General features: G+C 39.9%; 1 protein-coding gene across 5 annotated transcripts in view; it reads left to right on the top strand.

Moving 5' to 3' along the window:
• Positions 1–15,617, top strand: part of DENND1A (DENN domain containing 1A) — a 197,937-nt gene that overhangs the window by 85,479 nt on the left and 96,841 nt on the right. For all 5 annotated transcript variants that reach the window (XM_086763850.1, XM_086763854.1, XM_086763851.1 and 2 more), the window contains exons 6-9: positions 1,408–1,477; positions 2,633–2,713; positions 4,856–4,909; positions 10,946–11,056. In XM_086763850.1, coding sequence (XP_086619976.1) covers positions 1,408–1,477; positions 2,633–2,713; positions 4,856–4,909; positions 10,946–11,056 — 316 coding nt within the window. The remainder of the gene's footprint in view (positions 1–1,407; positions 1,478–2,632; positions 2,714–4,855; positions 4,910–10,945; positions 11,057–15,617) is intronic.

Consider the following 15,617-nt stretch of genomic DNA (forward strand, 5'->3'; position numbering starts at 1 on the left):
GCTTTTAACTCTGCTGAAGTTTATTTAACTAAACAGAAAGAAAGAAACTTATCTCCTAACTAATCCTTCTTGATTGTTTACAGTATAATGCCAAACTTAAACGCTGTTTAAAGTGGTAATTGTCTTTCTCCTCTATTCTAATACATAGTTTGTAAAGATGCTTAGAGCATATTAATTTAAATGATAATGCTGTCAAATAACATGAAGAGTTAAGTTGCTTATCAGTATATTTTGATAAGCTACTTACATTTTACAGTAGCATTTGCAGGCTTCAAACAAATGTTAATGATGGAGTGCCGTTCACTTTATCTGCCCCATATATAGCTTCTCACTTCATTTGTTACTGAAGCTGTACAGTGAGGAGCCACGGGGCACTCAATTCTTCAGAGCTGTCAAGGATGTAGTCATATTTTATAAAAACTTTAAATCCTGTCCGACTATATCAAAATAGAATCCATTTGCTTCAGAAAGCATCTGTGATTAAAAGAAGAATTGCTTTGTGCGTCACATGAACTTGCTTTCCTATTCGCTGCAGCTGAGGGGAGATTCCTTGCCGGTATTTAAAAAATAATTGAAATAAAGAACTGTGCCATGAAAATAGGGTAGAAAAATCACACTGTGGTGAAAAGTAACATCTTAGCTGTCTTGTTTATAGAATGGAAAGGTATTGCAAATTAAAAAGATCTGATTTTTCCGCATGTTTGTCTTTTCATTTTGTTTCTTTATTCTATTTGTAAGTTGAGTGTAAATTGACTTAAGGTAAAGTTTCTATTTGACCTAACTAAGACGTGGGCTGAATACTGTGATACAGGATGTGGGATAAGATTTGACAGCGGTTAAAAGCTGAGATATGGTTATGCAATTTAAAAAATCCAGTTGTACCAGGATTCAAAACCAAAGCAACTGCAGTTTACCAGGACCCTCGGCTGCTGCACAGAAGACTAGTTATTCAGCATACACTTTGGGAAAGAATTCTGGTTAAAAATGTTCATGAACAGAGATACAGGAGCGTACGTTTACCTGACAGGCTAAAGCCTTCCCTTGGGGTGCGGTTGTTACCTACAGGGCGAGCGGGAAGGTGAGCTCCCAGCACGGCCAGCCCGATACCCGCCTCTGTTCACCACTGGTGCTGTTTGGTGGCTAGTGCCCACGGGCGACTGGAAACGCTGGGGAAGAGTAAATACTGCAGCTCAGTGCTCCAAGGGAGGGATGCTTCACCCTTCTGGCGGCGTTCTCCTTCAAAGGGAAGGTCCGAGGTGGCTTTCCACACAGATACCTGTTGAGTGTCACATCCAGTGCAGGCCATGGTTAGGATGCATCTGTATAGCAGAGGCCAGCAATCTTGGATTTATTAACTGAGATTTAGCAAGTTAAATGTATGCTTTTTCTTTCTTTTTTTTTTTTTAGTTACCTCCCATGGTTTGAAGTCTTTTATAAGCTGCTCAATGTCTTGGCAGATTATTCAGCAAAAGGACAGGTATTATTCTACAGTACTAACCTTTCTTTTCCCTGCCCCAATATCGAATGAGGGAGAGCAGATGAGAACAGGCGGTTCAGGAGGCGCTTATGTCAGGGATGACCACGTGAATCGTTAATCTGTGTGATGAAATAATATATAAGATTATATTCAGCCAAGCTGAAAGCTTGGCAAGTATCTTTGAAAAATAAACATGCTTTTAAATTATTTTGGGGGGAAGATAAAGCCCAAGAATGTGGCTGTGGATCCAACACAGGTTAATGGTTTCCCTGCAGTCACCCATACTGTGCAGACTTTTTGATTATCTGAACTGTAAGCCATGCATCCATGCAACTCCTGTATTGCAGTGTTTTGTGAATCTGTGACAGATGTGTGATCCAAGTTTTACTTTTCATGGAAAGTAAGCGTGGAGCTGAGCTTACTGATACCAAATGCTTACCCACGTAGCATCATCTAGTCTGAGCCCTTCAGGTGCTGTTCCGCTTTAAAAGCGAAACAAAGTAAAATTCAGTCTTGAGACTGGAAAAATGTCAACTAAGCCATAGAAATTTGGTTCTAGGTTCATAAATGACAATTCATGATACAGAGAAATCGCATATGTAATTGCAACACCAAGCCTAGTTTCAGATATTTAAAATATTACAAATATAATCTACCCAGTTAGGTTGCTGCTTTGATTTATTGCCATTTTGTGGCAGTAATAGAATTTTGCATTTGTCAGAATCATTCACGTTTGAGGTGGAAGCACTCAGGATCACATCTTCATCTACACAAGTCAAATACATTTGGCTTTGCCCTACGCTGGTGAGTTGTTACAGAGAACTTGCAGTGAGAGCTGGCTTGCTCTGAGCTGAGTACCTGTGTAGCGCATAGGTTGGTGACTCAGTAGGTTGCAGAAATATGTAGAAATACCTATGAAAAAAAGATATTCTAAAAAAATAATGTTATAAAACCCAGCTGTCAGAGGAAACTACATTCATGTCTGTTCATAGTCTAATATATAAGTCTATTTTCATATTTTTCTTTGCACTTACAAATTCTCTAAGCCCCCAATTCCACAAACATCTCCCTTCTGTCTTGGAGTTTAGCTTGTTATAGCAATGCCAACTTAGTATTCCTTTTTTTTTTTTTTCTTCTCCCTCCTTCTTATTTCAGGACAGTCAAAGGAGTGAGCTCCTAGAAACACTTCATAAACTTTCCATCCCTGAGCCAGGAACCTCTGTTCATCTTGGAGTGGTAAGTGCAGGGGGAGGGATGGGAAGGGAGGTGTTCGGTTGTTGTTACATGTCGTAATGGAGGAATGTCAAAAGCAATTCTCCTGTTTGGGACTCAGTACGCAGATGTTGTTTTCCTGTGAGGACACAGAGCGATGAAATTCCCCTTTTCACATTTGGGGCCCTCTGTTTCCCTTCCCTTAATCTCAAATGTCTTTGAAATGCTGTTCTTAGGTTGGAGGAAGGTTGTGTGTATTCCCCATGGAAATTTCTTGCCATATCATCTGTGACCTGCCAGAGGTCACAGAGCAGCCACATGACATTGATTGTCCACACTTCTGCAGAACTCTTGGGCCTTGCAAGTGTGCCGGGGGACAGGTCTGGGAAGCAGTCACGTACCTGTCATAGCAGTGTTTTGAGTATTATCTGTTTATCACATTTTCTGATTCCTCCCCCCAAGGAAGACTCACACAAAAATAATTTATTTCATTTTTATATCTTGTGATAAAATTAGTCAAAGAACACTGAAAGAATAGATGTGGGATTTTATTGATGGGATTGTATTTTGAATTTAGTCTTTTGGGGTTTCTGTCTTCAAGTTAATTTTTGTAGAACACCCTTGTGTTCCAGGCTGTAGTGAAAAAACACTTCAGATGCACATTGCTGCAGTTGCCAATTAGTCATTTAGAGTTCACATGAAAGCTGGTGGCATGTGCAGCCACCGTTCTCTTCTCCCTCTCGTTTCCTTTACTCCTCCTAAAGGACTTTTTGGCAACGAGCAGCTTACTCTCATCACCTCACCCTGTAATGTCAGTCAACAGGTGACAGTTGTCTGGCCCTGCGAGGTGACCCCGGCAGCAGCGATGTCCTGGCTAGCTCTGGTACAGACAGTGTTTCTGTCTAAGGGGACGAGCTGCCTTGAAAGGCGATGATCGGTTGGGATAGTTCAGTTTTTTCATACCAGTGGTTTCAAGGAATGGTGCCGGTCTCCCCTTGTCTCAGACATTTCACGGGCGATGAAGCAGGAAAGAATATAAGAAAGCAGCCAAGGGACTGTTAGCTGCGGTGTCTTTACGCGTTTTATTTTGGCTGTTTGCAAACCTATTTTGGGGTTGGGGTGAGGTTCCTATAGTTGCGTATGCTATTCCTGTATCTTTGCATTGCATCACTAAAACAGTGATATACCCAAACGGGAAAATTCCTGTTTATACATTTAGTGTCTATATTCAGTGTAGCTGTAACACCTGCTTGCTATTTCGGGTTATAGACTGTTCATGAAGCACTGAAATGTCTGAGATGTATATAGAAGAAAGTTGTGCCAATTGTGGAACTATGCCAAGAATTTCGCAGCCCTTACAGCTTCAGCAAGTAATTAATAAGTACCCCTAAGACAAATTGTGAAAATCTTAAAAATGATACAAATTTTACACAACGTCCATCTACAAAAGCAGTTTAGTTGCATTGTCTCCTTGCCTTTCCCAAAGCCCTAATGAAGAGCCATGCAGGTCATAGGTGGTCAAGACTGGGAACTAGAGTGAACCTGCTCTCTTGCAATGCAGACAATTAGAAGAATGTAACGATATAATGGATTATGAAGTTGCGAGACCAGTATATTTTTTCAAAATGTGTTTTTTAAGGTGTATAAAAGCGAGCTAGAACTTGAGTAATATTTTTCAGGTAAGTAGGCATAAAACTTCAGGAGGTATTTCTCAGTAAATTTCCATAACTTCACCGCTGTCTTGAATGAAACTTACTGATGCTGTACGTCGGAAGAGGACCTGCTCGCTGCTGTTTCCTGCAGCCCATCAGCAACATGCAGGGGGCTGTGGAGAGATGGCTTCAGTTACGACTGCCTCCGAGCTTCCTTGGCACGTCTCGTGCATTGTGTGAGTCTGTATCAGTGTCTCTGAAGAACAAAAAAAAATGTAATGTAACTTTTCAGGAGGATTTGATACTCTCTTAATGCATTTCATATTGCGTGTGTGATCTGAGAATCCAGCTTTTGAAAACCACAACAAAGAAGTCGTACTGGTAGTTGGTAACCAGTGTTCTGCCATTTTTACTTAGCTGAGCAACTGCTGTTCCTGCCGTTACTAATACCAAGCAATGAATTTAGATTACTTTTGACAATATTGCAATAATCCATTATTTGCTCTTTTTTTAGCACTCTTACTTTACTGTGCCTGACATCAGAGAGCTTCCTAGTATACCTGAAAATGTGAGTACTCTAGAGGATCATGCACTTTACCATTTCTGTTTAATGTCAGCAGCAAAATAGATCATAATTGTTGCCTCTGTTAGGCCTAGTAATAGACAGTAGCAGATTGGACTGCTAGATGTTGAAGTAAACTTTAAGTGGTTAATTTATAATAAGTAGTGGGCAGAAAACATTGTGTTTCAAACTCCAGAAGTATGTAACAGGCCTTGTGAAGTACATCATAACAGTGGAATTTAATGTTTGCCATTTTAATTAAGAAGAGATACCAAATGAACAGGAAATTGATAGCATAATTATCTTCAGCTGTAAGTCAAGGTATTTTTTAAAAATAGATAATTTCACAACCAAAGAAGCAATTTTTTTTTTCTTCTGCATCCAAATTGGCATTTCGTTCTCCCCTTGCTGACCTCGCACTGTTTCCGTAGTTTTGTTGGTTTTCTTGATGCGTACAGCATGAAACTGAAAACTAAGCTTGGTAAGTAATTGTTGGGTCCTGCTGGAGAGGTGGCATACTGGTTTAAAATGAATTCTTTTGCTTTATTTATTGAAGTGTTATGGCTACTTATTAGTCAAGCCAAGGATAAAATCTTGATACTCAGTATCCTCAGTGGACGAGTTCGCTGTTTCAAACATCCATATTGCATCCGTACTACTTTGGTGTTAACTGACCTTGTTCTTTAAGATGCAGTCAGAATTCAGATATCATATATCCTTATTTAAAACATTTTCACAGAATCACAGAAGGGTTTGAGTTGGAAGGGACCGTTAGAGCCCGTCCAGTCCAACCCCTCTGTGAGAAGCAGACACATCTCCAACCAGATCATTTTGTATTCATTCAGATGAACATTGAGGCTCTCTGCTTTATAGAGATATTATTATCTGTAGTTAATCAGGAGGTCATTCCTTTCTTTGTGATAACATCTCCTTTCTGCATCATATTTGCACAACAGCTAAGGATAAAGCGCTAATGGACAGATGGCTATGGGTAGAAAAGAGCAGATCTGCTACCCGTACAGCAAGACCCCTCTGAAAGGATGACCCAAGAGACCAGTAAAAATGACCCGCTTGTGAGGTGGCTTTCTGAAAACGTCAAATACACCTGGTCTCTGCAGGGCCACTTTTTCAGAGACTTTTCAGTCCTCCTGAAGTTGTCTTGGATGTGTTTCAGCATGCCTCAGACTTCCAGCCAGATGACAGGGCTGTGGGAAGACAATGCTGGCATTTGCTTCTCTTAAATACTCTTAATATACTCCTGCTGTGTCTCTTCGCCAAATTTCTGTGCCTGGCATCTCAGCTTCTTTCTTGAACATTTTGTGGTCTGCCTTAGCACCATATACCTCAATTTATGGCATGAAAGAAAGAAAAGGGAATCATCAAGACATTTAATCTGATTTGTGGATGATTTGTGTAGCAGATAACATTTGGGGCTTTTTGTTTCTGTTTTAAACATTGTTGCTAGCTTTTCTGTGCTGTAGGCTTTTCACACTGACACGTATCCTGTTGGTAAATTTAATGGATGTGCTTTTTCTTCTGAAGTGCTTAATTTTTGTAGAAATATGATACATTAGGAGTAATTCAAGAGTCAGTTCCTGAATCTAAACTAGCTACCAATCTGGAATGTCTTCTGTCCTAATCTGGATTTGAAGTTACTTGTCTATAGCATTTATATTTTACATTGATCTCTTTTAAGCTAGTGATCTCAAACTTTAACGATTTTTGTTTGCTAAGCCTCACATCACCTGGAGAGCAGGGAAGGAAGTTTATTTCCATTTTACAGGCTGGCAGATTGGAGGGCAGAGCGAAATGAGCTAGTAATGGTAAGAAACCAGTGGCAGGGATTAAAAGTAGATCAGCTGCCTTGGGCCCGCTTTAACTGATACGGAACAGCTTAACAACACACCACATAGCAAAGGCTTCGGGAAGTGTAGCTGTATTTCTGCTCTGTTGGCTGTGTCTGCTGGTGATGTTCGCTTTATATTCAAAGGGATGAGTCAGCTTCCCCCAACGTTTGAGCAGGAGACATGATGAATGCTCGTGAATCAAAGGCTCTTACAAAAGCAGAGGCCTTGGGCCAGAGGAGTTGGAAACCCTTTGAAAGCTGGAGGCTCAGCCTTCCTGGGAGGGAGTGCCATGTGATGGTAAAAAGCATCTGCTTTGAATCATTGAGTGGTGCTGATGTGCCTCAGAGGGAACGGGACTGTTTCCGTGTCGGTACCCTGGGCACTGATGTCACGGTGAAGGATGGACCCTTTCCCGTGTCTGGGGTGAACCAGGGTACCTCTGGGAACAGAAGTGGAAGAACATTCAGTTAACAGATATGAATGGCATTTTATGTATATTTATATATATTTATATATATGTACACACTCACACACTTTTCCACACCACACCCCCCCCTCCAAATTTAAAAAGCTAGGGCTCATTGTAAGAAAGAAAAATATAACAAATCAACCCCATTGGTCTAACTGTTGTTGCAGTTAACTGTCTTTTATCTCTCAGGCATTTCATTTGTTTTTTTTTTTTTTTCTAATGAGTATTGTGTAATTTCTTATGAGGATTTTATCTGTCTGTTAGTGCAACTTTCATGTCGAATTGAAGCATATTAGGGAACGATACAAGGACATTAAATGAGCATAAATCTTAACGGATTTTAATCAATTGGCCTGATTTATTCAAAACTCTACATATCAGTAATTACATTTTAAAACCCATATTAGCAAAAGTTTTAGTAGTGCCAAACTTTGAAGTTGTATGTAATGATTAATGGAGAGCTGCACAGAACTCTATCTGGAACGGTAACAGAGTTCTTGGAATTATCTGCCTTGGTGTCAGATCAATATGTTTAATGAGTCACAAAAACATTTAGCATGGACGCTTTCATGTAACAACTAAGCATTCACTTTTTTGAAAGATTTAAGCTATATGAAAGGTTTGTAAATGCATTGTGACTTCAAAAATAAACCTGATTTACTGCAGGAAATGCAACCCCAGACTGTAAATCCCTTACTAGTGAGGGTTGTGTTTCGGAAATACCAGGTAAATTAGCAGGCTGAAATGATGACATTTTCTTGGTGATCACATTCTGGTCTATTTTTGTATCACTGAGTCCTATATTTCGAAAATATTTCTAAATAAGATGAGGGATTTCCAGCAGGAGGATGGAGGAGGAGACGTGACTCAATTCTACTGACCTGTTCCAACAGGAAATTTATTGAAGTCCTCAGATTAAAATAAGTGAAGTCTAATCCATGTTACTATGTTTGAGCTTCGCTCTTTGCGGAGGAGAGAGCTCCTTGCTTTGTTCCTACAGTGAGAAATGATGGAGGAAGAGAAGTACATGAATGTTTTTTTGTTTTTGTTGTTTTTTTTTTTAATCTCAGAAGTCAATGTGCATGTGCATTTACTGATATTAGACAGCACTCTCAAAGGAGCATGAGGGAATTTTGTAGCACTCTTAGTGAGTTTTGAGAGGAGCAGTGATACCTATTTCCACGTTTGGTTTTGAAAATCCCACTTCTTACTCTCCGCAGAAAGGTTTAAATCCCAGGAAACAAAATACACAACAATTATACTGCAAATTGGAACGCTTTCATTTGTATTTATTTAACTCATTCATGGTTTTGTCACTTATGAGACATGTCTTTCAAAATACATGTGTAAGTCCCAATTTCATCTTCAAAGATGACAGCTTTCTTATAAATAAAACTTAGAGCTAGCACGTGAATTTCCGTAGTATCAATACATTACCATACAGCCCACATGCTTCGCAGGTGTTACTGGCAAATTTCTGAGAGCAGAGAAGACAAAAACCTTACAGATCTTCCCATCTGCAGGTACATTTGCGTGTCAGAGCCACTATTTCACTACAATAAACTTGAAAGAATAATTGCAAATCAAGTCCCTGTCTCTTCTCCTCTCACTGGTGGCTGCCTCTGCCCTACAACCGCATCCGCACGCAGGCACAGCCGCGTCTCCGGGCAGAGCAGGGGGGCTGCGCTCCTTTTGCCGTGCCCCCGGTCTGGGTGGCATCAAAGGCAGTTCAGTGGGACTTAAAAATTCTTTTAATTCATGCTGTTTGCAGTGATTGTGTCGTCATGCACTGTGTTTTGGCGTCGTGGAAAGATGGGTGAGAGGGGAAAGAAGAGCCGTAGAGAAGACAGCTTATGTTTAGACAAAAATATCATGCTAATCAGCACAGATGGGATGAGAAATACAGAAAAAGTACATGATAGTTTAATAGGTTTTTGGCAAAATATGTTGGCTTTTTTTTCCCCCCTTTGAATATACCTGTCTGTGGCTGTAGCTTTTCTGTAACAAAGACCTGAATGATTGTTTTACATTAACATGTTTGAAGCTAACCATAACGAGCTTCGTTTTTATCTATCTAGATACTGGTGCAAAAGTCTTCCAAATACAATGGTTAATTTTTCTTTAGTTCTTTGTGTTTGGATGGCAAGCTGTGGAACATATTTTTGCACAGTATGAAACGTCTTGGCAGACTTCTCAGGCCAAGTATTGGTGGGTTTAGAGTTATCTTTGGATCTGTCAAAAGTGCTAATAGGCTTTGTTGAGCTTCTTTAAGTTTCTAAATCATATTTGCTTTTTGCTTTTCTGTGCTTTTTTATTTAACGGTGATTATGATTGCCCTTGAATTCATGACTAATCTAATTTTGCTCTCACATGTGCTTTCTGTATCAGGCTGCCTTTATCATATAGCAACCCTTTCCTGTCTGTAAGAAGCTGTTTGGAAACAAATTCCCTAATTCAGCATTTTTGGGTGTATTACCTTTCCCTCCACCACCCCTTTTTTTTTTTTTTTTTTTTAATTTCTATGTTTTAGGAGTGAACAGGCAAAAATCCTTTTTTGTTTGCCTTGCACTGTAAAAGCTCCTCATAACGTCATACGTTTTGATCAAGTTACCTCTGTGGTGGCCTTCTAGTTTTGATAGTAAAGATCTTAGGATCACATTTTGCTGCTTGTTAGGAGACATCTTAAATATTCCTTAAATGACACGACTCATGCCACCTCAGCACGTGCACAGGCAGTGGCACTGGTAACGATGACTGGATAACGTTGCTGGCTGATGGGCTGAAGTGGCCATAGCCTCTTGTGCAGCTTGCTCTGTTTTCTTTTTTGAATTTCAGTGATTTACAATAATTTTTACATAGGTACTTTTTAATATTCTGAGCAGCAAAAGCACGGAAGAAAGCTGTGTTGCCTAGCACGTGGATATGTAAAGTTTTGGCAATGACTTGCTTGTGTCTTGGTCTTTCTGTCCATACTTTAAAGGCAGATTGCAAATGTGCTCTGCTTACAATATTCTCCTACTGCAATTAATTTTCTTTATACTATGATACAGTATGATATGATACTGATCACTTGAAGTAAAATCGGGTGTTTGAATCCTGCCTCTTCATTAGTGATGGGCATCCACTGAAATGTTCATTGCAAGAATTCTCATGCTCCTTCCTCAGTCGCCCAGCCCTCCAAGGAAAACGCTTTGACTTCTGCCGAGGGGAAACGTGTGTCTGAGCGCCCAAAGTGAGGAGGTCAGACAACCTCTATAACTGGTTTTAGCACGTGTGTTTTAAATGCCCAGGTGTATTTCCAGTTATCAGAATTGGTCTAGCATAGGCTGAGCTTACATTTGAATTTGTCGTATTAGAGTTTTCCTTGAAGAGAGCTGGGTTTATTGCTGGGTTGTGAGACTTTTTTGGTACTTTATCAGGCAGCTTTGAAGTTTCCATAAAAGTGACAAAACATTTTTTTTTTTTCTCTGAGAAGTATCTTGTATTTAAGAAGCTGTATGTGAAACATCCTCAATTTTATTATTTGAAGACCTAGCTCCCCAGAAGTTAGGGGAAAGATACTGCAATTAAAAAGTTACTCTGACGTAAGATGACATACGGCTTGCTTTCGTTAAGCCACGTACTGGATGTAGCATAATAGGAGCATGAAATCTTGTTGGGTTTTTTTTGTTAAGGACACTTGTTTTTATAATATCATGAATCAAAAATTATTTTCTCTCTTCCCAGAGAAATCTGACAGAGTATTTTGTAGCAGTTGATGTCAACAACATGCTGCATCTCTATGCCAGTATGCTGTACGAACGTCGCATCCTCATTTGTTGTAGTAAGCTGAGCACTGTAAGTAAAATGCAGAATAATCTCTTCTATTCACAGTACTTTTTTAGAAATAACAGTCATATATAGGAAATGATCTGATGATCTCCAGGTCCCCCTTCCAACCTCAACTCAATTCTGTCGTTCTGCGTGATGATTTTACTGAACTTCTGTTGGCCTCTGATGTTCAAATGAAAATGGATTTTTTGAATACAGGAACTCTTGGGGTTGTTTGGTACATAAATATACAAACGTTTATGCTGTAGTGAAGTCCCTTTTTCATTATTTACTTGGCAGGAAAAAAAAAAAAAGATAAGCGATGCTGTCAGGTGGATGTTCCAGTGACCTTCTCTGGATGGACCAAAGGAGTGGACTAAAACACACTGACAGTCCACATTTTTGCAGTTATGTTTGATAAGGTCTAGTCTTAATGCTGCTTAGGCTCCATCAAGGGTCTGAGAGATGAAAGCTACTGAATACTCCAGAGTACTCGCTTCTAAAAATGGCTGGACATCAAAACAAGCACACAGCTTGATTGAGTTCAAAGTATTCTGTTATGCATCTCAGGGTTTATCAGTCAATAAGATTGTGATTTTCTTTATAAAAGAAAATGTTAAGTTTTCGTTCTGTTTGCTCTGTAGATGGGTATTGATTGCTTGCCTTTATGAATGACGAGCATAAGATGGTTTAACTAATTTTGCTTTCTAGTGCTATGGACCGAGTACTTGAGCGGGCCTTTCTAAAATACAAGCTTCCATTTCCATTTCGTATGGTATTACCTCGTCTCTGACTGTATGACCCTGACCTAATTGTGTTTGAGATTAAAACTGCTTCATCGATTTGTAAAGACTATGGAAGGCTGAAATACGTACATAAAATAATGTAAGAATGGTCTGTTGATACAGGGCAGAAAGAGAGTAAGACTTCATACCCAATCTCAGATTAACTATTACAGTGTCCTTTAGAAAGGTAAGTGAAACTAGGACAGTTAGAATAACTATCTCTGGGACCTGTTAATAATTATTAAATGTTTACAATCAAGCCCGCATTTATCCAAAAGAATTCAGGTATTAAAAGTTTAATATTGTAGAAAAGTTGTAAAATCTTAAATTTGTATCTGCCAAGTGTTCTACGTGTTCCCTACTAAAATAAGCAAAATACATCCAGGCCAGGTAATTGAATACAATGAAACAGGTGTTTATTTCGGAAACATAAATAATGAAAAGAGCAGTAAGTTACCAGAGAGGAGGCAAGAGGAGGATGGCTACCCAAAGCATTTCAAAATTAGTGTGGGTGCTTGGTTTAATCTCTCCCTTTGTGACAGAGCCTGGGAAGAAGAATTACTTACCTGTCACTTTGCCTCCCTTAATGAGCCGTTTCACAAGTAGGGCTGTGTTTTCTTTCCTATCTTTCTGCTATTTTCTTCCTTTTGCCTCTGTCCAAGATAAAAGCGTGTCTGGTTCTTCGGTAGGGAGGGGCATTCATACTGTGTGTTCTTATCTTACAACTTTATCTATAAACTGCTCCAAGGCTGGAGTGACAGTGTAAGACAGGTTTGAAGCGTTGGGCCGGAGCCAGCGCTGCCTTGCCTGCGCGCTCGGCTCTGCGTGTTCCAGCAGTAGGAACAAGCTGCATTATTTTATTTCAAACTGTGCTCAGCGGAAGCCAAGACCTCGTAACTGGAAACGTACCAAGCTGAGAATTCTCAAAGTAAAGTGAGGGTGGTGTGATGGGGAGGGGGATTGGTTTCTTTGTTTTTATTTTTTAGTTTTTTAACAAAAAAGTGGAAGGGACCTATTTGAGGTTAATGTCTTTTAACTTCGAGAGATGTGGCACAGTTCATACTTAAGGCTTGAATTTAATATCAGGTAAGAGAGAGAAAATTAAACAGTCCTGGACAGAAAGTCTTTTATGGTGGAATGAATTCTGTGCTGTGATACATCACCTCAAAATCAAATTTTAATTTGAATAATCCTCAATACAGTTAAGTTGAATAACATTTAGAGGTAACTGGGTGAGGCTGTGTTTATTAGCTATTTCATAAACCGGATGTGCTCAGCCTATGGAAGAGTTATTGCTGTTTTCTTGGATTTTTTTTCTTTTTTTTTTCCTACAAAAGGAAACTCAATATCTCAAAATGTTAAAGCAATTATTCATGTTAAATTTCTTTACATATTCTGTGATCTAACTACTCATGAAAAGCCAATTACAAATGAAAATGCATTAAAAACTGTGCTTGGCACAAGACCGCCTGCTGGTGGGAGCATGCTGTTGCAAAAATGAACCAGGAGCTTTCCTTGCTCCGGTGTTCTCTCTTGCATCACAAGGAGCCATGCAACCCTGCTGCAACAAGGCGTGTTAACCCTTTGTGATAAGGGCAGCCGCAGGTTGTCTCTCGTTACAGAAGGGTGGCTTACGCAAAGCCCGATAACTCTTCAAAGACTTTCTTCCTGTCATGTTTCTCTTTGGGTCCATCGTACTGCGGTGAATTTCTTTGTGATTTTTCTGTTATTTTTTTGAGTGTTAGTATAAAGCAAAAAATACCATTCTGAAATGGATACTCGTTGGTTCCTGGCAGTTGAGAGCTTGCCGTGTCACTTATTCTGTGTCAATGAAGGCTCTGATACGCAGCCTCCAGTTCCCCGGCTGGTTTCTGACGTGCCTGAGGGCTCTGAGGGTTAGGAAATGGCAGGCCTTAGGAAAATACAGCATATGACTAATGCCATTCACCAAGCCTGGTGATGGAACACAGCTGAGAGCTTGCACGGTTCTTGCTCTGCAGCAGTCTTACAACTGCTGTTTTAAATGTGCCAGCTCTCCCTTCCCAAGGGCTCTGCTGCGGTCCTACACCCTGCCGGTGCGGTCTGGGCCTTCACGCGCAGCCTTTGCAACAGCCCTGCTTTCACCACTGAATTCTGATGGAGCTCGCTCTTAGGCCTTCTACTGTGTTTTTAGCCGTGAGTAACGCAGAAAAGTGATCTTACAAACACTCAAAAGGGGTCGGTTTTTCCTATATGCTGCCCTTTTGGAGCCGTGTTCTGCATCTCCGACACTGCAGTGCGTATGCGTCGGTAGAGAGAGAGGAAAATGGCCTATGGTAGTTCAGCATCATTTGTAACTTTTATATGTGTGACACAGTCCCATTGATCTAATTTACTCAAATAAGACTTTTAGAATATTAAATATAAACTGCAAAAAGTGAATTAGTGGATCTGTGTCTTTCTTACATCGCTATATTTTTGCATTCTCTAGCCAGCTGCAGCAAGCTGGGGTAGCGGAACTAAGCTTATTTCAAAATGCTGGATTCCTGGAGTTTTGACAGTTGGGCATTTCTCCGGCTGCCTTATTATTAAGTGTTTGTTTTCCGTATGGCAGTCGCTAATCAGGTGAGGTCTCCAGCAAATATGCTGTTTCTGTTTGATGAGCCCTTCTCTCAGCAGAGCTGAAGGACGGTGCTGGTGCTTACCCGTGGTAGTACGTTATTTCAATTCATGCCAGATAGCAAGGTGGGAGTACATCTCAAAAATAAGTGACAGGTTCTGCTCAGATGTCTGCAGTGTTGAGCATTATGGCTGTTTAATCTTTTCTTGCTGAGTTTTAAAACCAATGGGAGGGGGGCTTGGAAGGGCCCTCCTTGGATTCCCAAGCTCACTCCTGTACGCTGGCAACCATGTTATATAATAAGGCCAGGAAATAATCCGTTTGATACTCATAGAAGCCATTTTAAAGTAAGAATTAAATTTTTAAACTATTTTTTCCAGATATCTTTTTGATTTGGAGAACAGAAACAGAAAACATAAAGGATTTAGGAATATAGAGGGAAAGCTACAGTGGGAAAGCATGCCCTTTTTTTTCTGCTGCGTATTTTGGAACTACACGATACTTTCATCTAATCTATGAGAGAGGAGCCTCTTCTCCAGTAGTGATAATAGAAAGATAAGTTGAAATATAATGGGATAGTGCTTCATGAGTGATAAATACAGAAAAAATTGAAGATTTTGTAGTTTCTAACTGTTTCTTTAATTAGTGTCCCAACATCTAACATTTCCATCCTGTATGGACCGTAAAATAATGTCCCCCTGCTAATAAGGAGCTTTTTTATTGAGAGAGACTGACCGGGTACTTGTTCAGATACTTGCTGTACCTTGTCTCCTTCCAAAGGCATGATTTCTTTAGGACAGAGGTTCAAATCTAGTTTAAATTCTTGCATATTCTCACTTACGGAATCACGTTATCCGCACCTGAATGCTTTTGAGCTTTGTGGAGCCTCTTGTTCTGACACCTGCCAAATCAAGCAGTGCTGAGGTGAGGACTGACTGTATAGCTTTCATTTTTTTTCAATATGACGTTTGCAAAAAAAAAAATCATGCCTCAGATCTTAAAAATCTTTTAAAATCTAGGGAAGATTGAACAATGTTGAATTCTTCAAAGCTATTAAAGAAGTTGTCATAGCATAGGAGAGCCTGATCCTCTTGAGGGTAATTGCTAAGTATATTTTGATTCATCTTAATAGTCACTTTTCTGCTTTTGAAAAACACCTGCTCATGAAGCTGATACCTCACCGTGGTTCTTCTCTGAGCCACAC

The sequence above is a fragment of the Chlamydotis macqueenii genome, chromosome 20 (genome assembly GCF_036417535.1).
Source record: "Chlamydotis macqueenii isolate bChlMac1 chromosome 20, bChlMac1.mat, whole genome shotgun sequence".
Lineage (NCBI taxonomy): Eukaryota > Metazoa > Chordata > Aves > Otidiformes > Otididae > Chlamydotis > Chlamydotis macqueenii.